Source organism: Kogia breviceps, chromosome 3 (assembly GCF_026419965.1).
Source record: "Kogia breviceps isolate mKogBre1 chromosome 3, mKogBre1 haplotype 1, whole genome shotgun sequence".
NCBI classification, from domain to species: domain Eukaryota; kingdom Metazoa; phylum Chordata; class Mammalia; order Artiodactyla; family Physeteridae; genus Kogia; species Kogia breviceps.
In genome coordinates this window covers 32,702,517-32,726,719 of record NC_081312.1, presented here as the reverse complement: position 1 = coordinate 32,726,719, position 24,203 = coordinate 32,702,517, and the positions used below count along the sequence as shown (strand labels likewise).

The 24,203-nt window shown below is 38.0% G+C and overlaps 2 protein-coding genes across 2 annotated transcripts in view; one reads left to right on the top strand and one right to left on the bottom strand.

The window, feature by feature from the left end:
- Positions 1–1,505: 1,505 nt before the first annotated feature.
- ERH (ERH mRNA splicing and mitosis factor) lies at positions 1,506–17,825 on the bottom strand. The gene is made up of 4 exons (XM_059056791.2): positions 17,727–17,825; positions 13,715–13,802; positions 8,601–8,721; positions 1,506–2,011 (listed from the first exon to the last, which is right to left on the bottom strand). The coding sequence occupies exons 1-4, from the start codon at positions 17,727–17,729 to the stop codon at positions 1,909–1,911; spliced, it is 315 nt and encodes a 104-aa protein (XP_058912774.1). The 5' UTR covers positions 17,730–17,825; the 3' UTR covers positions 1,506–1,908.
- A 360-nt stretch (positions 17,826–18,185) lies between these two features.
- SLC39A9 (solute carrier family 39 member 9) overlaps positions 18,186–24,203 on the top strand; it is a 49,111-nt gene continuing 43,093 nt past the window's right edge. The window contains exon 1 of the mRNA XM_059056772.2: positions 18,186–18,993. Coding sequence (XP_058912755.1) covers positions 18,898–18,993 — 96 coding nt within the window. The 5' untranslated portion in view covers positions 18,186–18,897. The remainder of the gene's footprint in view (positions 18,994–24,203) is intronic.

The following is a 24,203-nucleotide window of genomic DNA, read 5'->3' as shown; positions in this document are numbered from 1 at the left end:
TCCATAGTGGCTGTATCAATTTACATTCCCACCAACAGTGCAAGAGGGTTCCCTTTTCTCCACACCCTCTCCAGCATTTATTTAGATTTTCTTTCTTTATCACTAGTTTTTAGCTATTTAATTATGATATGTGTTTTATTTATCATACTTAGGGTTAGTTGAGCTTTGTGAATCTGAGTTTAGAGTTGTCATCAAATTTGAAAATTTCTGGCATTATTTCTTCAACATTTTGTTCTCTCCACATCCTCCTTTTTCCTGAGACTCTCAATTATACATTTTAGACAATCTGTTATTATCTTTTACAGGTCACTGAAGCTTTTTTTTTTTTTTTTCCAATTTCTTTCTATGCTTCAGTGTTTTAAGTTTCTATTGCTCTAACTTCAAGTTCATTGTACTTTTATTCTGCAGTGACTAATCTGTTGGGTTTAAAAATTTTTTTAAATTATTTTTGGCTGTGTTGGGTCTTCGTTGCTGCGTGTGGGCTTTCTCTATCTAGTTGCAGCGAGCAGGGGCTACTCTTTGCTGAGGTGCATGGGCTTCTCATTGTGGTGGCTTCTCTTGTTGCAGAGCATGGGCTCTAGGTGCGAGGGCTTCAGAGTTGTGGCGCACGGGCTTAGTTGCTACGCACCATGTGGGATCTTCCCGGACCAGGGCTTGAACCCACGTCCCCCGCACTGGCAGGTGGATTCTTAACCACTGTGCCACCAGGGAAGCCCATTCTGACTTACTTTTGGATCTATATTTTTCCTGAGAATATTTTAGCTTTAAAAATTAGCTGATTCACAGTGAAATATTAACTACAGCTACACATATAATTTCATTCTGCATAAAACAAGACAAAACAGTTAAAGCTCTAATGTGGAAGTGAGGGCGGGGACAAGGGAAATATAAGGCCAGTCATGAAGCCTCCAAAAAAACTTCCAGTCTTATAGTGTGTAAAGATATTATTAGCTATTGGTGAAGTGTGATAATAGTAGAATCAAGGAATGTTCTCATATATGACTGGAGGTACAATGTAGTGTATGTTCAAGTCGCAATGTGACCACAATCTTTACACTAAAACCAAGATTATGTTGTACTTTTCTGTGGTCTTTCCGTCACCCTCATAGCTTCTATTACAGGGGTGGTAATCAGCATTCAACTGTTGAAGGCTATGAGAAGGCACAAGGACCTTCCAGAAGAAGTACATCACCAAAGCTAAGGAATTAACCTGGCTGCTGTTGTAGATAAGCTATGTCCCCAGAAAGAGCTTCATAATGTTTGCATCAACAGTAGGTACAAACCTTGGAGATACAATTGAGATTCACTTACAAGGATGGAAAAATGAGGTAAAAGCTCTTTAGCTTCATATAAGCCACAGCAAAACAAATTCAGCACATATACAGGTTTTCTTCAAATTCACTGTGTAGCAGACTACTGGTTTAGAAACTGATAATGCTTTGGCAAGAAAATCCAACTCAGTTTAGAGACAAAAACAAACAAAAAAATCACTCAGGGGGAAAATATAACTAAAGGACATTTATTTGTTTCTCACTAAGACTTTGTCTTGAGGACATAACTAAACCACGTCACCACCCCCACCCTGATGTGAAGAAGGGTTAGTACAGTGAATGTTATAAAGCAGATATGAACAGTCTGAAGGACTGGAACCAACATTAACTGACAAAAACCAACCTCCATCTAAATCATCATAAAAATGTTTAAGTAAAAAAAAAAGGAGTGGAGAGAAGGGGGCAAAGGGGGTTTCAGATTGAACGAGATCCTCATATCTCATCTAATACATTCAATCCTGGCTAGAGTGTACCAAAATGGAAACAGGATTACTATAATACAAAACTTCTACTACAGCACACTGTACACACCTGTGTTCCAAGCCCACCCCCATCCCCCTAATGCTTCCAAACTCAACTATTTCCCGGCCTGTTGGGCCTGTCGACGAAGGAGCACGTAGATCTTCTCTTTAATCCAGTCTTTGTTATAAGGCTGGTATGTCTGGGTATCAGCTCGGTAACTGAGGAACAGAAAGGTAACAAGCAAAGTTACAATGGTCGATTACTGTCACGTTTTTAAAACCTGAAATCATAACTGCCCAATGATGGCACAGATGTGCACATGTTCATACATGAACCTAATGAAAATGTAAAAGAGCTGATTACATAACTGTTGAATTTTAAGCGATATGAAGTTTAGATCACCTAGTACCATCTTACATCAGAAAAAGAAACCAAGGCCTAGAGATCTTAAGTTAAATGTGTAATGTTACACATCTACTTCTTGACAAAGTATGACCAGAAACCATGTGTTCTTTCTCCTACATAGTTAGTATTTTTATGGTTCTTTTAGTGATTAAAAAACAAAAATTGAACACTAATTCAAATTTGCTAAATTTACTTTGAATCAACTTAAAAAAAAAACATTTAACATGTTACTGCCACAAAGATTTCTTCCCTGAAAAGTATTAACAGAAGGAAATACTTTTATATAGCCAATATTTTAGGATTTGCTTTTTAATATAAACAATGCTAGAGGTTGGGAAGGGTCTGGAGTACAAGGAGTAGCATTAACAATGAAGCTCCAATAGTATTCCAGGGTTTTGGGAGTACAAGGCATCAACTTAATAGCCAAATCACTCAAGGTATCTTTAGAGGACTCAAAAAATAGAAACATTCCAGCTGACCTACAACTGAAACCTAGCTGGTTAAGCAATAAATTCATTTTTTTTGGAGTTAAAAAAACCTAAAGCTATAGTATAAAAAAAGCAGACAATAAGTAAGCAGAGACTGCACAAATACAAGGCACATCACAGTGTTTCAGTCATGTGCACCATCTGGTGGAAACATTGCAAGGCATTCAAGAGAGGCGAAGGATACAACTTGCCTTAAAACAACAACAAAAAACCCTTAGGGATGCCCTAGAAAAATGAAATATCTAATTTATCAATTATTGTTTCATTTTACCCAAAAGTCTCATTGTTTAGCTTCTCAGCAAAAAATTATATACATATAAATACAAATGATAGTAAATACCTATTAAGAAGTTGCCAACTGCTAGGTATTGCTTTAGGCACTCATCTGAATCAACTCACTTAATCCTGTTTTACAACCCTGTGAGTAGATAAAATTATTATCCTTTTTTTATAAAGGAGGAAACCAAGGCTCAAAAAAGTTCAGTAACGTATTAGCTAAGTGACTTCAGGCAAGGAGTGAAAGCTTAAACACTCCTGACCATAGTGTTTAAGCTAGAAACCTATGACCCAATTTTTGAAGAGAAACAAACTCCAAAGTAGGAATGCTTTACACCATTATCATATTCTTCCCCTGAATGATAAGGTCAGAATCTGGTTTATTAAAAATGCATAAGCTTTCTACTTTTACAAAACATTTGGCTTTTTACTAATGTCCTTTTGTTACAATGAGAAATACTCTAAAAAGTAAACTAATGTTCTTTGACTATCCTCTGTTCATACGTCCTAATTAAATAAGTGCTAATCTAGTCTAGTCCAAGGTAGCGCAGAATAGACTACAATATTTATATTAACACTGGAACAGAAATAAAAAAGGAAAATAATTTTTCAGAACTATAATATCTGGGTGGGACAGCCTTATTTAGATCATTCCCCCCACCAAGATCACTTTAGAATCCATCACCTTGCATGCTATTTTCCAACTTAAGAAATAGTTAATAATGCCTTCTTTATGGAAAGCTGTATGTTGATGGCTGTTAATTGACACTTGAAAATGAGACGATTAAATGTTAAGTACATTAATAAAATCCCTAGCTGTTGGTACAGATAAATCTTTTAGCCTACTGTTATGGTCAGTAAGTGCAGGTTTAGGGACTTCCCTGGCGGTCCAGTGGTTAAGACTCCACGCTCCCAATGCAGGGGGTGCGGGTTTGATCCCTGGTCAGGGAGCTAAGATCCCACATGCCCTATAGCATGGCCAAAAAAGAATAAAAATAAGTGCAGGTTTATGTAAGAACAGAAGCTGTGGATCTGAGCAGGGAAATCAGCTGGGGTCTTCACTGATATCAAGTTGTCGTCCTGATTAGGAAGGAGTACCTTCCTTATTACAATAACTAAGGATAAAAATGTCCCTCAGTTTCTAAGCAAACAAGAAAAGCCCTCATCTTCGAAAGGCCAGAAGGCTGTTATCTTAATCTTAAGAAAAGCCTATTTAAAAAAGAAAAAAAACCGAAACAACAAAAAACAAAAAAAACCCACCTTACAGATCACAACAGAACTGTGAAGAAATTTGTACTCTGATTTCAAATATATGAAATACAAATCCTTCATGAATAAATTTTACTATTAATGCACGGTCAGTTTGTTTTGGGTTTAATTATGTCAACAAAGTATCTTATTTATTCCATTCTTCCTCTACTGGTTTAAGAATAAATAATAAAAAATGTCTTGCCATTTAAACTTAATACAAGCAACGAGTACACAACAATTACAAACCAAAAATGAACTCAATTCTTGGTCTGAGGAATAACAGGCCAAATCACAATCCCTGATTAAGGAGAGGGCCAGGATGTGCTGTCATAGGAAATGCCATGGCAATAGGTGACCTCTTTGGAAGCAATTTTGGAAATCTTATTTCTCTGGAACATTCAAATAACAAAGTCATATGGGCAAAATGGTTCTAAATCCAAATTTGATTCTGAAAGTTTTCAAAGGCCAAAAGTTCAACATTAGAGATAGAAACATAAATAGCTACAGTTTAGTTTTTCAGACAATTAAAAACTATAGATTACCATTAATCTCTCTTGTATACTATCTGAACTACTACGGCTAAGAAAGAATAATCTATAATAATTATTGTAATATATATAATTGTATATAATATATATAATTGAAGATGTCTTTCCTCTGTTTTGCTTTAATAATGCAAGTATTAGAAATCATTTTTAGCATGCTAGACGTAGTTTCTGGTTTACATTTAATGGCACAAAGTTAGAAATGTTATGTTCTATCACTAATGACATACCTGTAGTATGTTCCTATAAAAGCTACTATTTTACTGTGTAACTTTCACTGTCGAAAAACCAACATAACACCTCTTTATTCGTTAACAGTACAATTTAACTCACTTGTGAAATTTGAAACTATCATTCTACTTGTGGCAAATTTTAAAGAACCAACCTACTCACTGTAATTAAAAATAAAACCCTGCCTGATGTCAACCTAGTTAAAAACGGAGTTCCTGCCATATACCTGATACTGCTGTGCTAAGTAAGCACTGCATCCTCACCAGTAGTCCTGTGAGGTAGATGTGTCTAAATTTTACAAATAAGCAATCTGAGGTTTAGCAGTATTAAGCTAACTTGCCCAAGGGAGCAAGCAAATGACAGAGCCAGGATTCAAACTCAGCTATGTCTAATCCTAAAACTCCAATTAGATCTTAACCATAACCTCCCAAGGTTGTAAGTAATTCCCCATCTGTTGCGAATGAGTGTCACATCACAAACCATCAGGATTAGATACCCAATGTCTCAATAAGTGATTTTTATAGAATCAGAAAGACAGCCATTAATTTTTAAAATAAAATCAACAATTCATTTAAAGAATGAAATGAGAATATGCACACTAGCTCTGTTAAAATTTTAAGTTCCAACTGAAACAACCAATGTTTAAGTTCAAGTGTGAATATTTCCCCAAATACACCTAGAACTAAGATATATTAAAAAACAAAAACAAAAAACAAACAAAACCCTCCATCAGTGTAAAAATAAAATACCCACAGCTTAATCAGACAAATAATTTCCAAGATTTCTGAGAATATAAGACACTGCAAAATTTAGCATGAAAGAAGTCATTAGATTCTTTCACTTTTATTTAGACCATCCTATCATTTCTGACTCTGTAATGCAAATGAGAGAAAAGGAAGATTACCAATAATTTAAAAAAGCTATGCCTCAAATCATATTATATTGATGACATGTATTTTAACAACCAATATTTACTCAATATCAACTATGTGCCAAATACTATTCTAGGCACTGGGGATACCGCAGTGAACAAAAACAAAGCTCCCTGTTCTCAAATTCTAGAAAGTAAATAAACACATTATTGGTGATTTCATATCCACTAGATGATCCTGCCAACATCTGGGCCTCTCAGTTCTTATATGATCTCATCTCCTGCCCTTTCTTGGCCAGATCCCTATACCTTCTCATTACCAGCAACTTCAATCTCCCAATTTCAAGCACCTTGTTCTCTGATCACTACTTCCCAATACCCCAACTTCAACAATCCTCTGACCCCACTGTGACCTATAATTAATTGATCCTACCTGTCCCCACCCCATCCCAACCCCTACATGGTCATTCAGTCCCTTGCATTAATACTCCCTTGCATACATCTTCAACTGTTAGCAAAATCTCTGCTGATTCTCTACCTGTAGAGACTCACCTGTAACCATTCAGGTTAAGAGTGACTAGGAAAAAACTATTATCACATGATTAATTTAACTTTAAATTCATTATCAAGTACCTCTTAAACCACATATTCCCTAATCCCTTCACCCTCCTACATAATTCTTACCTCTTTTCACAAGCCTCCGACACCTCCTCCCTCACCCTTAATTTCAAATGGTGTCCTTCTTCCTATTTTCCTGAGGTAACTAAAGCAATTAGAAAACAAATTCCCCAAGCTTTCACCATATCTGCCCATCCTTCCTACTTTACTATTAACGTACTAAGATCCTACCTAAAGCCATCAACTTTCCCCTCTCTAATACATCATCCCAACAGCCTGCAAACTTACCATTATTTCTCTCAGCTTAAAAACAAAATTAAAGGGAAAAAAAAGTATTCCTTTCTCTAGCTATAACCCCATTTTTCTGCTCTCCTTCTCTGCTAAATTCTTCAAAAAAGTTGTCTGTGTTGGCTGCCTACACTTTCTCTCTTCTCATTAACTTAAACTCACTGGAATATATAAAGATTTTACTCCTGTCACACTACCAAAACTGCTCTGGAAGTCACCAAAGACTTCCATACGGCTAAACCAAGAGTCAGTTCTCAGTCCTCATTAATTTGATCTACCAATAATATGAAGTACTTTTGAGTTGGCTTCTAGGATATCACCCTCTCTGCCCCACCAAATTCATCTCCCTCTACTCTCCCCCTCACTTATTCTTCTGCAGCTTCACAGGGTTCCTTTTAACCTGATTTATTCACTGCTCAATCCCCAGTGCCTAGAACGCACATGGTACATAGGTGGCACTTAATAAATATTTGTTGGATGAATAGCATGTGTCTCTTTCTGTGTGCGTCAGGCAATAAACAGATCAACTATAGTCATTACAAACCAACATAGCGTAATATGTATAGCTCTATTGGCCTCAACAGTTTTCTGAGCGTTTATATTAAAATACTAAAATTATTAAACACATTTCATTAAAGACCAGAACTGGATCACATGAATGTTCTGAGTGAGCAAAATGAAATGGCTATAAGTGAAACACAATGAAGAGATGCAGAGAACAAAACTCAAAAATTGCAAGGAAATGCTTATTTTCACCAGCAATCTTTGGTGAGGCAGCAAGTCCAGGCTTGGCTCCAGTGGTGATCCAGGAAGTGCCTCAGAGTAGGACCTATATGTTTTTCACCACTGAAAAATATTTTTTTCTTCTAGCACAGTGTCTGGCATGTAATAAACATTAAGGCATCTGGCGACTGAAGATCTCATTATAAGGTACTTCCATTTTCCCCTTTAAAATTAGCTGTACTTATACTCAAGCTCTTGTCCAAAAATGTTGAGGAGACTAAGTATTTACAGACTCACTTGATCCTTAGTAATAGTGGTGATAAGTAATTATTGAAATAAATTATAACAAGCATAATATGTTAGGAAAACATTTTTTTTTTTTTTTTTGTGGTACGCGGGCCTCTCACTGTTGTGGCCTCTCCCATTGCGGAGCACAGGCTCCGGACGTGCAGGCTCAGCGGCCATGGCTCACGGGCCCAACCGCTCCGCGGCATGTGGGATCTTCCCGCACCGGGGCACGAACCCGCGTCCCCTGCATCGGCAGGCGGATTCTCAACCACTGCGCCACCAGGGAAGCCCAGGAAAACATTTTAATTTGACAAACCTCTGAGAACAGAAAACATAAGGGTCTATAAAAAAAAAAAATCTCATTCTAACGTGCCAAAATATACTTGATTAACACTGGGTGGAATTAAAATTAAATTCCATTTCAGTCCTATATATATTTACTTTCTAAAACTAATGTCATGAAGACAGAATAATCTTAGTTTTAATCCAAAGCCAACTGCTTTAGGATAAAGACTATAATGGGGGGAAAAAAAAAAAAACACCTAAGAAAAAGATTATTAAGTTTAAGGAACAAAGTTCTCAGTTCAAAGTTGATGCATACTAACTGCGTCAATTAGCAAAGTTCTTAAGTTTTTCCTGTGCCTTTAGCTTTATGTTGACAACTTAATTTATGAGCCACATGCAGAAGAAATATTAATTAATACATAGTAAGCAAAACACAACGATCAGTGTCAGGCAGAGTGAGTTCCCAATACCATAAATCTCCTCAAACAAACAAACAATAGAAAAATACAATTTAAGAGATATGGTGGCTAATACTTACACAAGGCAGCTGAGGTCTGCCAGGTCATCAATGAAGTCAAATAACTGACTGATATCATATGTGATAGAGGGGCTGTTGGGATTCATTCTCTTCAGATGTTCTTCATACATTTTACAAACACCTAAGAGGGAGGGGAAAACCAAGACCTTACAATTATATGAACTTTAGATATGAGTAGTGTTATATGCTAATGTCATAATATTTATTTTTATAAAGTTGGGCTGGGAAAAGAACAGTAAGTTGATCACTTTTGTTTTCACTGTTGCCACTAGCAAATTTTTTTAAATTCTGTAAATTCACCAGAATGTTGGTATTTTGTGCCTTAATAATAAAACTTTTTTTTTTTTTTTTTTGGCTGCACCACGCACAGCTTGTGGCACTTAGTTCCCTGACCAGGGATCGAACCTGGGGCCCCTGCTGTGGAAGCGCAGTGTCCTAACCACTGGACTGCTGGGGAATTCCGACAGTGTGTGTCTTAGCAGATTTTTCAATAAATAAATATGTTCTATCCTATACATACAGGTCTTCATGTACCTGTAAATTGACTTCATAAATTTCCTAAGAAAAAGTAATATTCAACCACAGAGTTGTCAAAAGCTATCTTAGTAAGGGTTTTTTTTTTTTTAAGTTTTATTTTATTTATTTATTTATTTTTTGGTTGAGCCAGGTCTTAGCTGTGGCTCACCAGCTCCTTGGTTGTGGCATGTGAACTCTTAGTTGTGGCATGCATGTGGGATCTAGTTCCCTGACCAGGGATCAAACCCGGGCCCTCTGCATTGGGAACATGGAGTCTTATCCACTGCACCACCAGGGAAGTCCCTTAGTAAGGGTTTTTGATTGGTACTGGTACACACACTGTGATCAGAAACATCACTCATAAGTTCCTGAATAGAAAGGGTGAAATGGAAAGGAAGTGAAAACCTTTTACAATGAAGGAAATTTCACTGTAGCACTGACCCACAGTTATCATCATACTTAGCGGTGAAAGACTGAATGCTTTCCTACTCAGATGAGAAGAACACTAGAATATCCGCTCTTGCCACTCTTATTCAACACTGTATTGGAGGTTCTAGTCAGGCTGATTTGGCAAGGAAAAGAAATAACAAGCATTCAGATTGGAAAGGAAGAAGTGTACCTATCTCTATTCACAAATGACACGATCTTATATACAGAATATCTTTTTTTTTTTTTTTTTTTTTGCGGTACGTGGGCCTCTCACTGTTGTGGCCTCTCCCGCTGCGGAGCACAGGCTCCGGACGCGCAGGTTCAGCAGCCATGGCTCACGGGCCCAGCCGCTCCGCGGCATGTGGGATCTTCCCGGACCGGGGCACGAACCCGTGTCCCCTGCATCGGCAGGCGGACTCTCAACCACTGCGCCACCAGGGAAGCCCCAGAATATCTTAAGGAAACTACAAAACACAAACTATTAGAACTAATAAATGAGTGCAGCAAGACTGCATGATATAAGATCAATATACAAAAATCATTATTTCTATATCCCAACAATAATCTGAAAATGAAATAAATAGCATCAAAAAAGAATTCTTATGAATAAATTTAATAAAAAAGACACACACTGAAAACTATAAAATGTCACTGAAAGTAAAGATTTAAATAAATGGAATGTTATCCCAAGTTCATGGAATGGGTGACTCAATATCAAGATGGTCATACTCCCCCAAATGATCTATAAATTTAACGCAATCCATATCAAAATCCGAGGTACTTTTGCAGAAACTGAGAAGCTGATCCTAAATTTGATACAGAAATACAGGAGTCCAGGATAGTCAACAATATTGAAAAAGAACAAAGTTGGAAGACTCACACTTCCTGATTCCAAAACTTATTACAAAACTACAGTAGTCAAGACAGTGCGGTACTGCTTATGCATAAAGGCAGGTACACAGATTAATGGAATAGAAGCAAGAGTCCACAAATAAACCCTCACATCTATGGTCAACTGCTTTTCGACAAGGAGACCAAGACAATTCAATGGACAAAGAGTAGTTTTATTAACAAATGGTGCTAGGACAACTGTACATTCACATGCAAAAGAAAGAACTTGCACCCATCTCATGCCATGTATAAATATTCACTCAAAATGGCCCAGAGACTTAAATGTAAGAGTCAAAACTATAAAACCCTTGGAAGAAAATATAGACACAAATCTTTTTGACTCTGGATAAGGCAACGGCTTCTTAGATAAGTTGGACTTCATCAAAATTTAAACCTTTTGTACGTCAAAGGACACTATCAAGAAAGTGAAGAGACATGCCACAGACTAGGAGAAAATCTTTGCAAAACATATATATGATAAAGGACTGTTATCAAAAATATACAAAGAACTCCTAAAATTTAACAATAAGAAAACAAACAACTCAATTAAAAAAATGGGCAAAAGATCTGAACAGACACCTCACCAGAGAAGATATACAGAAGGAAAATAAGCATTATGAAAAGATGCCCAACATCATGACATGAGGAAATTGCAAATTAAAATAATGAGATATCACTATACATCCATCAGAATGGCAAAAAAATCCCAAACACTGACAATACCAAATGCTGCCACAGGAGCTCTAATTCACTGCTGGTGAGAATGCAAAATGATATAGCCACATCTGAAGACAGATTGTCAGTTTCTTACAAAGCTAAATACATCTTACTATAGGATCCAACAATCATACTCCTCAGTATTTACCCAAAGGAGTTGAAAGCTCAGGTCCACACAAAAACCTACACAGTAATGTTTATAGCAGCTTTATTCATTGCCAAAGCTTGGAAGCAACCAAGATATCCTTCAACAGGTGATGGATAACCATCACCATCACATCATTGTATATCCATACAATGGACTATTATTCAGCAATAAAATGAAATGAGCTATCAGGCCATGAAAAGCAAGGAGAAACCTTAAAAGCATATTGCTAGGTGAAAGAGCCGATCTGAAAAAGCTACATATTATAATTTCAACCATACAACATTCTGGAAAACGTGAAACTATGGAGATATTATAAAGATCAGTGGTTGCCAGAGGTTTTGCCGGGAAAGAGGGATGAGTAGGTGGAGCACAAGGGATTTTTAGGGTAGTAAATGGTCATTACACATGTCAAAATCCACAGAATGTTCAAAGCAAACATTAACGTAAACTATAGACTTTAGTTAATAATGTTCCAGTATTGATTCTACAATTGTAACAAACGTATCAAACTAATACAGGATGTAAATAATAGAGAAAACTGGGAGGGGGTGGGAAGGAAGCAGGGGTATGATAGAACGAACTGTACTTTCTAACCAATTTTCCTGTAAACCTGAAACTACTCTAAAAAAACTAAATCTATTAATTTTTTAAAAGGGATGCGGGGAGGGAAAGCTCTGTATTCCAGAGGAATATTAACTACTATAACAAAGAAAAATAAGAAAGAAAATTACCATTTGGCAATCACCATGTGAGAACTGATTCCAGTATTTCCATTTTAACTTTGAAAATGGAAAATAAACCACCATTTCTAATTTTAAAAGAAAAAAAAAAAAAAGAGCTATCAAGCCACAAAAAGACATGGAAGAACCTTAAATACATACTGCTAAGTGAAAAAAGCCAGTCTGAAAGGGCTACATATGGCAATGATTCCAATTCTATGACAAGGCAAAAACAATGGAGGCAGCAAGGAGACCAGTGGTTGCCAGGCGGCAGGGATGGGGTGAAGAGGGATGGGTAAGTGGAGCACAGGGGATTTTTAGGACAGTGAGCCTATTTTATATGATACTGTAATGGTAGATACATGACATTATGCATTTGGCAAAACCCACAGAACTACACAACACAAAGAATGAACTCTAATGTAAACTATGGACTTTAATAATAATGTATCAATACTGGTTCATCAACTGTAACAAATGTAGCAAACCAATGCAAGATTTATTAATAGGGGAAAGTGGGGTTAGGGAGAAGTATATGGGAACTCCCTGTACTTCCTGTTCAATTTTTCTTTAAACCTAAAACTGCTCTAGAAATAAAGTATATTCATTAAAAAGACAGTGTATGTACAAAGTCTACCTTAATGGCAAGTAAGGATATCAGCAGAGGAAGGGACCTGAGAAAAGAACAAGAGCTTTGCTCTTCTAGAGCAGAATTTGATGGCAGGATCAGGAACGCTTAGAAGCTGTCTCTAATTACTAGAAGTAGCTTTTTCCCCCCCACAGGTCTACCCATTGTTGGTTTTAAATGAAGAGATTTTAAGTCGAACCCTGTTAGCTTCAGATAATCAACAAATTCAGGGACATGCCAGCAGCAAAAACACAGACTATAAAATCTTTATAGGAAGAAGTGAAGAATGTGCAACCTGCTAGACAGGGTGCAGCGTGGTTTACTTGATATAATGATTAAATGTAAAGATGAATCCAATTTCTGATGATCCAATCTATATGCTCTCATCTAATGGTTTACTGAGGGTTAATACTTCCCTTCAGGGTGGTGCCAGCTTATCAAATGTACAAGAAAGTATACTGATTTGGTTCAATTTGCCTTTATTCACTGAGCTAATTTTTTACTTTTTAACATTCTAATGGACCAGCTTTTAACATTTATTTGTTTAATAAGCAGACTATTAGGTTCTGTAGGCACTATTAGGTTCCTCGGGCCTGCCTTAACAACTCTATAGTGCTTGAGTTTAACCACAATATATATCCGTAAAATATTTACATAACGCAGTAACAAAAATAACATAACAAATAAAAGAACATTTACATAACAATCAGAGGCTTGGACAAGTCATGATATAATGAGCTTGATTAAAAAAAGTAAAGTAATAATTGCAACAGAAAATGACAGTATATATAATTTATATTTCAAATATTCAACAAATACGGTCCTAAATATCTACTTTCCTTGCTCAAATTAACAATGCAAGAAATCTGGAGGAAAAAACAAACCCAAGACACCTGAGAGTTGCAGCACCTACCACTCTCACCCCAGGCCAGCGTCAACCAGCTGGTGTTGATGTTAGCATGGGAGTGGGGAGTCTCTACAGCCCGGCACCCCCCACCCCCCAACAGCTCCCCACCCCCGAAAGAAACTCAAAGATTTCTACCTCTCGACTAGTGTTTAAACTTACCTTCCATGCATTCATTCACAGATTCATAGTCAGCATAAGTTCTGCCTTCTGGCCTCTTGGTAGGCTGTACCAGCAAAATGGTGTGAGACTGTGGAGAGAAAAGTGATTTCAATATAAGTTTCCAACTCATATTTGAGAAATTCATCGTATGAGATAGAATCTCCATTCATGACAAATGATCATTGGTTATTAAAACACTATTAGTCAGGGTGCTCCTTCTACAGTACTATGCCTTTGCCCAAGTATAGCACCAGAAGCTGGATTACCTTCTGTAAGGTCTCTCTTAGCCTCCCAGTCCTTAATGAGTGCTTTCTCAAACTTTTATTGCATTTACTGGCTGCAAGTACTCAGCATAAGCTACCCTGTACTGTTTTTTCTCTTTTGCACCTATCTTCCTAGCCAGATTATAAACCTGCTTAGGTGTTCTATCTCCATTGGTCACTTTCTAGCTCTAGCCCTATTAAGTCCCTAATAAAAACAGATATGGGCTGATGAAAGGAGAGAAAAAGGAAAACACTATAATGACTGCAAGCACTGCATCAATCTATGTTCTTTTTCTAACTTTGGCACAACAGTGAAGTCACATCTTATCCAGGGATTAGACTTAAACATTAAGGCGTAAGATAAATTGGCAGTATAAGATTAGTATAAATAGTTAACATTACCCTAGAAAATCCATTAAATTATTCACCTAGTAGATGACTCACCTTAAGGGGCTATGTATTTTTAAACTCTGGAATCACACAAAATAGCTAGAGGATCACATTGTAGGAGATGTGAATAGGCCTAAAGAACAGCAGATAGAGTTTTATCTTCCATCCCACCCTCACTGGGGAGCAAGTTTTTGTTAGTGCGTCTATTTCAGGGTTTCTCAACGTTGGCACTATTACATTTGAGGCTGGAAGATTCCTTGTTGCAGAGGCTGTCCTGTGCATTGCAGGATGTTCAGCAGCATCCCTGGTCTATTCCCACTAAATACCAGTAGTACCTGCACTCTCACCCTCTCCTGGCCAAGTTGTGACAACCAAAAATGCCTCCAGAACACTGATCTGTTGAGGGTACAACCCCTTCCAATTTTTTGCCAAGTGTGTAAGGCTTATTAATTAAATTCAAGTATGATATAACCTCACTGTAAACCCAATCCTAAATCAAACCATTCATACTTTTCTCTTCTCTTCTACTGTACTATTATTTTGCAGTAAAAAAACAAATAAAATCTCCTTATTACAGGAATCAAACTGTTTTGAAATGATCAGAATTTTTAACCACCAACAATCTGCAACTGAAATAGCTGATGCCTAGACTTTCTGAATAATCACTCACGAAACAGTACTTTGAACACAATATGAAAAACAAAGGAATTTATCGTACTCCTCCCTCCTCATCAAGAACTGAGTCATTCTGATTAAAAGTTTGAGGATTTGAGATAAAACAGAACTTGATGACAAGAGATGAAAAGTAATTCTCACCTATAACGACCTGAACACAATCAAGGCCTTTCTTAAATAGTGAGTAAAAGCTAAAGAAAGCAGTATATTAGATTATTTGTTATTTGTAAGTTTTTATAAGTCACCAGTAGTTTCAATAGGTCATATGTTGAGAAGAAAATTAATTTATAAACTACATTAGCATTCCTGCAAAAGGGCCTGCCCCACACACTAGCCATACCAGTTGCTACTATATTAATTTTATTCTTATTCTAATGCAAAATAAAGGATTAAGTCACTTAAGAGAGTAAAGATATGGAAATGGCTATACAGGATGCTTTTCATATCTACTCTTAAAAGTGAACCTAAAAAAAAATAAATAAATAAAATAAAAAAATAAAAAAAAAAATAAAAAAAAAAAAAAGTGAACCTGAGGGCTTCCTTGGTGGCGCAGTGGTTGAGAGTCCGCCTGCCGATGCAGGGGACGCGGGTTCGTGCCCCGGTCCGGGAGGATCCCACATGCTGCGGAGCGGCTGGGCCCGTGAGCCGTGGCCGCTGAGCCTGCGCGTCCGGAGCCTGTGCTCCGCAGTGGGAGCGGCCACAACAGTGAGAGGCCCGCGTACCACAAAAAAAAAAAAAAAAAAAAAAAAAAAAAAAAAAATTAAAAGTGAACCTGAGCAAAGTTTACTGTTTTCAGTACTTACTGCCCAAAGACAATGCTTAAAAATTAAGAACAAGAAATGACTAAACTTACAGAACTGTAGTCAAAACGGTTATTATTCTTAAGTGGCAGTGCCTTTCTGTCACCAGTTTAAGATCATAATACCTCTCAAACCAATTTTGGTCACTTTCTTCTTATTGGAGCCATTTTTGGAACCCTTTCGTTTTACTAAAAATCCTAATATATTTGCCCTATCAATTTTTTCCTTCTTCTGGACAGATTTGGTCTTGGCCTTCCTGAGGGTACTCTTTCTCAGGGGAATGACCAGTTCCATATATATATATATATATATATATATATATATACATATACACACACACACAAAAAAAAAGCCATAAGTACATATAGGCAAACATATATATATTAATATTTGCCACAACAGGAAGATAACATTGTGAAACCTAAATCAGAAAAATAAAATTTATGCAGAATTACCTTAATAAAATCCTTACTCTCTCTGATTACCAAGTGGCTTTGATTCACTCTAATGAATAGTTAATCTGGCTTTGTTAACTTTTTTAAAGGCTCACAAACATGAACCCTAAGGATAGTCATTCTACTGTTGCAGAAATACTACAGTACATAACACTGGCTCTTTACCTTCAAATGCTTCTCCCCAACTACCAAAAATAAAAAAAGAAATTGAAGCTGGTATCTTCAGTAAAGCAAAAGTATTTAAGACTTTTGAACCAATAATTGTTCACTTTAAATACAAACTCCAATTTTTAATTCTACTTGAAATGATAAGGAATTATCACTGATATGTGTTCAACGAGAATGGGTTGCTGATATTAACTGCTGTCATTTTCTCAGATTTTGATCTAAGCATTTTAATACAATACCAAATAGTGACATAAAAGGCAGAGGAAGAAGGAAACTCAGAGATGAAACGACTTGCCCAAGGTTACATTGCTAGTTATAACAAAACAGGAACTGGAAACCCAGTCTTCTAATTCCTAGTCCTCTTTGGGAGATTACGTTGGGTCAAACATTGAAATTCAGAAAAGGACAACCTGAAAAAGTTCCTTGTTAACAATAGCTGCATAATCTGTTAGTAACTGCAGCAACCAGAAAACGAAAATTGAAGCGTGGAAGTAACCATGACTCTTCAGAATCCCTGTGAGCGTCTCCTTTTTGCGGATTACAAAACACACACACACAAGCAAAATACAAAAAAACACAAACAACCCTTCCCACCCACTCCACTACCAACCCGGTCAGATTCTAAGGAACCTGGACGTTCAGCTGAACCTATCTTTTCAGCCCCCAGCTCCAAAAGAATATAAATAACGATAAGCACAGGATTAAAGGCTGAAAAAACAACAAAAAAACCCCACACCAAACCAGGCCTCTGGAGGTCTTAGAGAAAAGAAAAAATATTACATATTTTTCCAAAAAAACAGAGCACAGAAAAACAATAGAGAATAGCTGAGAGAGCACGCTACAAAGCAAAGACGACCCCTCCTGGCCCAGACGCTAGGTGCAGTAGACGCAAATGTGTCAGCTTTAGGACAGGATTGTCAGACATCCTTCGGCCATTGTTCCCACAGGAAGCTAGAAAGTTTGGAGGGAAAGGGCAGCCTCCCCACGCCTGCCTCTACCAAGCAGCAATCGGGAGAAAGCGCATCCTCCGCACTGCACTCCTTGCCCGAGCCAGACGGCGGGCGCGGAACCGCAGGGCGGACCCTGGCTCCGGGGCCTACCGCCAGGCCCAGCGTCTCTGCGGCGGGAAGGGGAAGGGTCGACCCACACGCCGGAGGGCCGAGCAGCAGCATGCTCGCGCTGGACTGGGTGGGGAAAAGATGTATGGGCTGGGGTCACCCTGGAGGCTGGGGGCTCGGGGAGCCGGTTAGGCCTTCCTTACCATCGCGCCAAACTCCTGCTGCAGTCACTGCCGACTCTGCCGCCGACTCCGCCGCCGCACACGAGTTTAGCCGCAACGCAGCCAACAACCAATCCCCGCGAGAGGAGCCGCCGGAAGTCGTCAGAAGGACACCGCGAAAGAACCTTTCGGACCATAGAGACTAACATATTTCCGGCAGCTAGAGCAGATACTGACTCTGTTTCAGCCATCTTGGAAAAGGGCAACGAGACCCACGAGGAATGTATAGGAACTTGAAAAAGAATCATTTTTTTTCAAGACGCTGTTTTCCGTACTCTCGTTATTAAGCATGCGGCTAAATTGATCACTGGTATAGAGAGTGATGCAAGTCATCTTTCAATGGCCCCACTCAAAAATGGCGGCAGTATAAGAATCCCGGGGCATAGGTCAGTTGTAACCCGGAAGTACACTTCTAAAGGAGGGGGTGGTAAGGCAATCCGGAAGTGGAGTAATGAAGAGGTGCCACTTGGCGGCCATGGCAGCTGTAGTATCGGTGGCTCCGGGTCAAGGCCCAGCGGAGTGGAGTAACATGGGCAGCACTGGGTATAGGGCAGAGACAGCTTTGTATCAGCTTCGCTGCTGAACCCCTAAGGCCCATCGTTAGAAATCTGCAGGACTCCTTTCCTCATTCTAGACTCGGAAGAGAGTTTGCCGGGATTGGTGGGCTAGTCCCAGACTTGCCTGAGGATCACAGGCGGGGCGGACCCGGGGAGATAGGGCCGCTGGAAGAACGAACAAGTTCGCTTGGGTTTTCGTCCTTTTCTGCTGCCGTCTGGAACGCTGTTCGTGGAGGAAGTAGGCCCATTGTGCTACCCTTATTCCGACGACTGAAGAAATCGCTCACTCGCATATTTTCCCATTGACTTTTCTCATCTGTTAACCCACGGGAATCCAGTGACTGGTATCCGAAAATTTACGGGCAGGGACCTAAAATTGCTGAAAGTTCTCTCTGGTGCTAGTATTAGCAAAAAGGATCTGTTTCCAGGTACGTTCAAGAGAAAAGTGCCTCTTGAACACATCTGCCGGTGGGGAGGACCAAAGAACTGAAAGTCCACTTGTTATCTCTGAACAACCACACGCGTTTAAGAACCTGAGCACCCTTCGAAGCCTCGAGAATTTGTAGTCTGGTGGTGGGTGAATAAAGGAGGGCAGAATGGATGATTTCATCTCCATTAGTCTGCTGTCTCTGGCTATGTTGGTGGGATGTTACGTGGCTGGAATCATTCCTTTGGCTGTTAATTTCTCGGAGGTAAGAAGTTCTCAATTTTCTGTTAGCTGTCAGGATGGCAGCTAGGAAGTAGTGACAGTTGTAAAGGGAAGCTGCTTCCCCAGTTAATATCAGAGCTAAAGGTCTTATTAAGGAAGACTATCTTTTCGAAAGATGCATAACATGTAATAGTAGAAACAAACCTCTTCATCACTAGAGTTCTTAACTGGGGTGGGTGGATCCACTGAAGATTCTGGAATACTCTGAACTCGCTGAAATTTTATACCAAAATGTGGGACTCTGTGCAATTTACGGGAGAGAGGCACCATAATGTTCTTTTGATACCCAGAAGTTCCAAAGAATCAAGATTCTAGATTGCAATCAAATATAAATGGAGAATGTTGTTTGTCCATATGAGTTGAAATCAGTATAACTTCTCTTTTTGAGAAAATCAAGCATAGCTTTTTGGGGAAAGTATTTTTTTGGATACCTGTAATAAGAATGAAGTAAGAAAAACATTAAATTAGATTGTTCTTGTCACATTTCCTTTTAAAGAAGGAGACCATTGAATGGGTTTTTGAAGTTGTTTTCAAATGTTTGTTTAGAAATGAATTTTTTGTTAATATGGCTTGACATTTTGTTTAATTTCTTTGATTCTTTATCATTACTTGAACAGACATTAACAGGGAAGAATGATGAAAGCATTGTTCAATGAAAGTGCAGATAGGTTCTTCAGGTTGTCATAAGGAGTTCACAACATGCATAGCGCTCAAAGATTGAGGGAGAAAAACGACTACATTCAGGATTTCTTGAGTATACATTGGAGTTCAGCAGTAAGATAGTTTCACTGCCAGTCTTGAGAGTGCTTTCAAAGAAAAGGGGAGTGGAGAATGTCTTGAAGTGTTGATATAAAGGAAAGGTATAGGTGAGGTGTGAGGTAGGCCTTGAGGAAACCTGAGGAAAGAGGAGGCATTTATTGCTGGTAAAGAAAATAACCTGTGGGTGAGGAAGAAGGCGGAACTAGGCATTAGGAGTTTGAGAAATAAAGCCCACAGCCAGATAGAAGGGGGGCTTGAATTGCTGCTGCTCCTTTTCCGTTTCCTTTATTTAACCGTTCCTTTCAGCATCTAATGATAACATTGAGCTACAATTTTTTGAGCAAAAGACCCAGTGAGGTACAGATGAGGAGACTGACACTTAGATCATGTAACTTGGATGAGTTCATTAAATGTGTTAGAGTCAGAGCTGTTTTTTCAGTCTCGGTTTTTCTGACTCAGAGCAGTTCTTAGCCACTCTTTCCCTTGTGGCGGAGGTAGCAAACTGGTAGCCCATGTACCAAATCTAGCCCACAGACTTACTTTATTAGATTAGCAGAATGTTAATTTTATTGTTATTGGTTTTTGTCTTTATTCCTCAAGGTAACAGTTGGCTAGGGCTGAGTAGTGGTAGATTGACATGGTCCTTCTTGGCTGTGAAGCCTACTTCACTCATTTGGGCTACCTGCCTGCCCAGTCCTTTGTGAGCCTGCTATCTCTCCTCTGGCATAAATCATATTTTCTTATAACTACAGTAGAATTGAGTTGATATTATTAGGGCTGACATTTGTGAAGTTTAAGTTGGTGTGTATATTTAAAAACTTATTGAGATAACATTTATTAAGAATTATAATTAATTCAAATGAAGAACTGATAGAACTTTTTATTTCTATAAAATTCTTAGACCTTTTCCAGCTTCAGTATTTTCTCAAACTGTCTTGAGTGATTTTTGCAATATGCAGGTATACGCTGTCTTCTTTTCTCACTGAAGGAAATGTGTGAGTGGTGTAATTAACTAGGCTATTAATAAAGATAATTAGGGCTTCCCTGGTGGCGCAGTGGTTGAGAGTCCGCCTGCCGATGCAGGGGACACGGGTTCGTGCCCCGGTCCGGGAGGATCCCACATGCCGTGAAGCAGTTGGGCCCGTGAGCCGTGGCCGCTGAGCCTGCGCGTCCGGAGCCTGTGCTCCGCAACGGGAGAGGCCACAACAGTGAGAGGCCCGTGCATCGCAACGAAGAGTAGCCCCCGCTCGCCGCAACAAAGCCGGCAGGAAGCAACGAAGACCCAACACAGCCAAAAATAAAACTAATATTTTTTTTAAAAAAGCATACAAAATACAAGCCCAAATGCGGTATTGTGAGATTTAACAGACATACAATTACTCCTATAATTGTAAATATCATATTGCTATAAAACTTTTTTTTTTTGCTATAAAACTTTTTGAAGGCTTTCTCTCATTTTGTACTTTTTTTGTTACAGACCAGTTTGGATTATAATGCCACATTTTTCATGTGTTGAAACAGTAAAGATCCATAGATATGCAGATGAAAGTAGTGCTGTTCTTACTTCAATAAAGTTTTTAAGGTAATTAGTAATGCACTAATTTCAAAAGGAACTGTCTGAGACGGGTAGTGTAGGTCAAAATCAGTGTCACTGCTTGAGCAAGCTGTTTAACATCCAGCTCTTCTCTTAAATGACTTTATAGGATTGTTGTGAGGATGTAAGGAAATAACATAAGCACAGGGCTTAACACTGTATCTAGAACATAATAAGAACTTTAAAGAACACAGGATTATTCTCAGTACTGATTGTAAAAACTTTTTTAAGATTTTCATTTTTATAACTTTGTTCTAAATTATAATTTTTAAACCTTTTATTTTGGAACAGACTTCTATTAAGGGGTAAACTCTCCCCCCCTCCCAAATCATGAAACTTCTCAGCAATTTGGAATCCAAAAAGTCTTGTTTAGGAGTTGGCATTCCTGTTCACCATGAATGCTTCATTTGGAGAGGCCAGGGCTTTTCCTTTGGTCTCCCTGCTTTATAGTATTTTTCTTAGTAGTTAACTTTCTCTTCTTCATTATACTTATTCTCATTTTAAGCTTTGTTTTGTTTTTCATGTGTTAAAGTTTTTATTTTGTGTCTAATATAATAACTGACTCATTCATAATAAATCTCTTTGGCGCTTTGAGTTACCACCAAATCAAAGGTTTATGTCTATAGAACAAAATTGTTCAGTATGTTTTTTCTCTGACAATTGATTATTTTTAAAATAGATTTGAGAAAGTTGCATTTTTAAGGACTTTTGCATTTTCTGGTGTATTAACCTTTTATTCTTTTATGGTAATACAATAGCTTTTACAGTTGTTTGGAATTTCATTTCTAAATTTTAGACTTTGAATTCTCTGTAGTTTATTCATATCTGGAAAGCAATCAGTAACGTTGTCTTCCCTCAGATTATTGTCTTATAATGTTATTGTCTCATAAGTATCTTTGCTTGATAAAGTTAAGTTTGAATCAAATAAAATCTAGATGCAATCTGATTCAATATTATTTTCCTGAAAAAGTTATATGGATAAACATCATTGAAATTTATCTGCATAATAATATTAATAATAGTTAATGCATATTGAGCTCCTTCTATGTACCAGGCAATGATGTGCATTATCTTATTTAATCCTCAGGATGAGACTATGAGATAGATACTCAGGCTTGAAGGCATCACATACCTGGTAGAGGTGGGATTTGAACTAAGTCAGTTTGATTACCAGTCCAAAGCACTTGACCATTAGATGATATTTTCTTTCCTAATGAACACTGTAAAGAAGGAATGAAAATATTATGGATCTAAATCGGCACCTTTAGCTCCCCCAACTAGGAATCTCTTTTGCATCACTAACATTGTACCTTCCAGAGTACATCTCATGCCTTGTGCTTACTCAGTGTAGCAGAATTAAAACTACTGAGGTAAACAATCTCTGAATACCATTGAAACCTATAAGAAAGACTGAATATGTCTTAGATACCCTTTAAATTAGCGCCTGCCAAATTGGAATCTGAAGCAGTTCTTATTTTAAGCTATTCAAGATTAACTTCACACACGATATCTTGATATCTTCATAGTTTAGTCCGTTCTAAATTGTGCTCTTCAAGAATTGACATCCTTTTTGAGGGAAGAAGACCTGAAATGGATTCAGAATGCTTCTGTATGACAGTCTTAACCTCTCGTCTCATTGAAGAATTTAGATGTGAGACTTTGTTGAATGACAGTGAAGTTTAAGAGCCTCTGTAGCTCAGTTTGGAATTCCAAGTAATAAGTAGTAATGCTAACCATGAGTACAGGTATTTCTTAAAACTTATGATGGAATTATAAAAATCTCAATTCTCCTTTAATACTAATATTCAGTGTCTAATTTAATTTCAATAGAAGCAGGTATTAGTTGGTCTGCAAATTCCTCTGCCCTGATTATATGGATTTTTAAGGGACAGGGTCTTGGGGTTAACTACTAGATAATTACATTAAACAATCGATTGTGAACCCTGTATTTATCTGGAGGTCAATTTTCTATTAACCAAAAAATTATACCCTAGCTTCTGCACCTTGTTGTATATGTTCCTTTCATTAATTCTGTATGCATTTGACAAAGGCAAGTTGGGGAAAGAAGACAGGTGCTAAAAGCAAAAGATGAAACAATGAAATAGGTTTTATAGAGAAGCAGTTTAGCATGGTGCTTAAGAGTATAGATTCAGGAGCTAGACTTTGTAGGTTCAGATCATATCTCTGCCATTTGCTGCCTTTGTGAGCCTGGACAAATTACTTGAACTTTCGCTGCCTCTGTTGTACAAAGTGGGGATAATAGAAGTATCTACCTTATAGGATTATTGTGAGGATTAAATGAGTTAATATATGTAAGGTGATTATAATTGAACATGCTTGGCTTAGTAAGTACTTAGTGAATATTATTATTAATAGAGGTGAAGGAAAAGAATATTGATAGCACCTCTGTTATGTAGAACTTGTCCATCCAGAAGCCTCAGCAATCTAAAGGACCAGAAGTCTCTGATTAGCTAAATAGATAGCCTTAAGAGCAAGCATTTTACTTGCTGTGTACTGTTCTTGGCTCTCACTTGGCTCCTGTGTATCTTTTTATGTAATTTTAATAAGCTGGTGTGCCAGTTATCAATTTATTGCCTCTCAGCTCCAAATTCACTCTTCATTAGCTACGCTGCAAAAATGGATGTGGGCCCTTTAAATATTTTTCCTTTGCCACCTGGCACAATGTTAAGCTTTGTCAGTAGAGGATACTGGAGAGAAGTTGTAAGAAGGGGTTTTCCCTCTTGGTTCTGGCATGCTTGCTCAGCAGGCCTCCTAGGTGACTCGATTCCTGTAGCACAGCCAGCCTTACCAATGTCCAGTTTCTGCACTGCAGGTGGCTT

What these genes read in the sequence shown, in the direction of transcription:
- ERH (XM_059056791.2), bottom strand. An exon ending in TGTGAATGAATGCATGGAAG is followed by an intron (nt 8,722 to 13,714) that starts GTAAGTTTAAAC and finishes CCTCCCTCTTAG; the next exon opens with GTGTTTGTAAAATGTATGAA. An exon ending in GCAGACCTCAGCTGCCTTGT is followed by an intron (nt 2,012 to 8,600) that starts GTAAGTATTAGC and finishes TCTGTTCCTCAG; the next exon opens with TTACCGAGCTGATACCCAGA.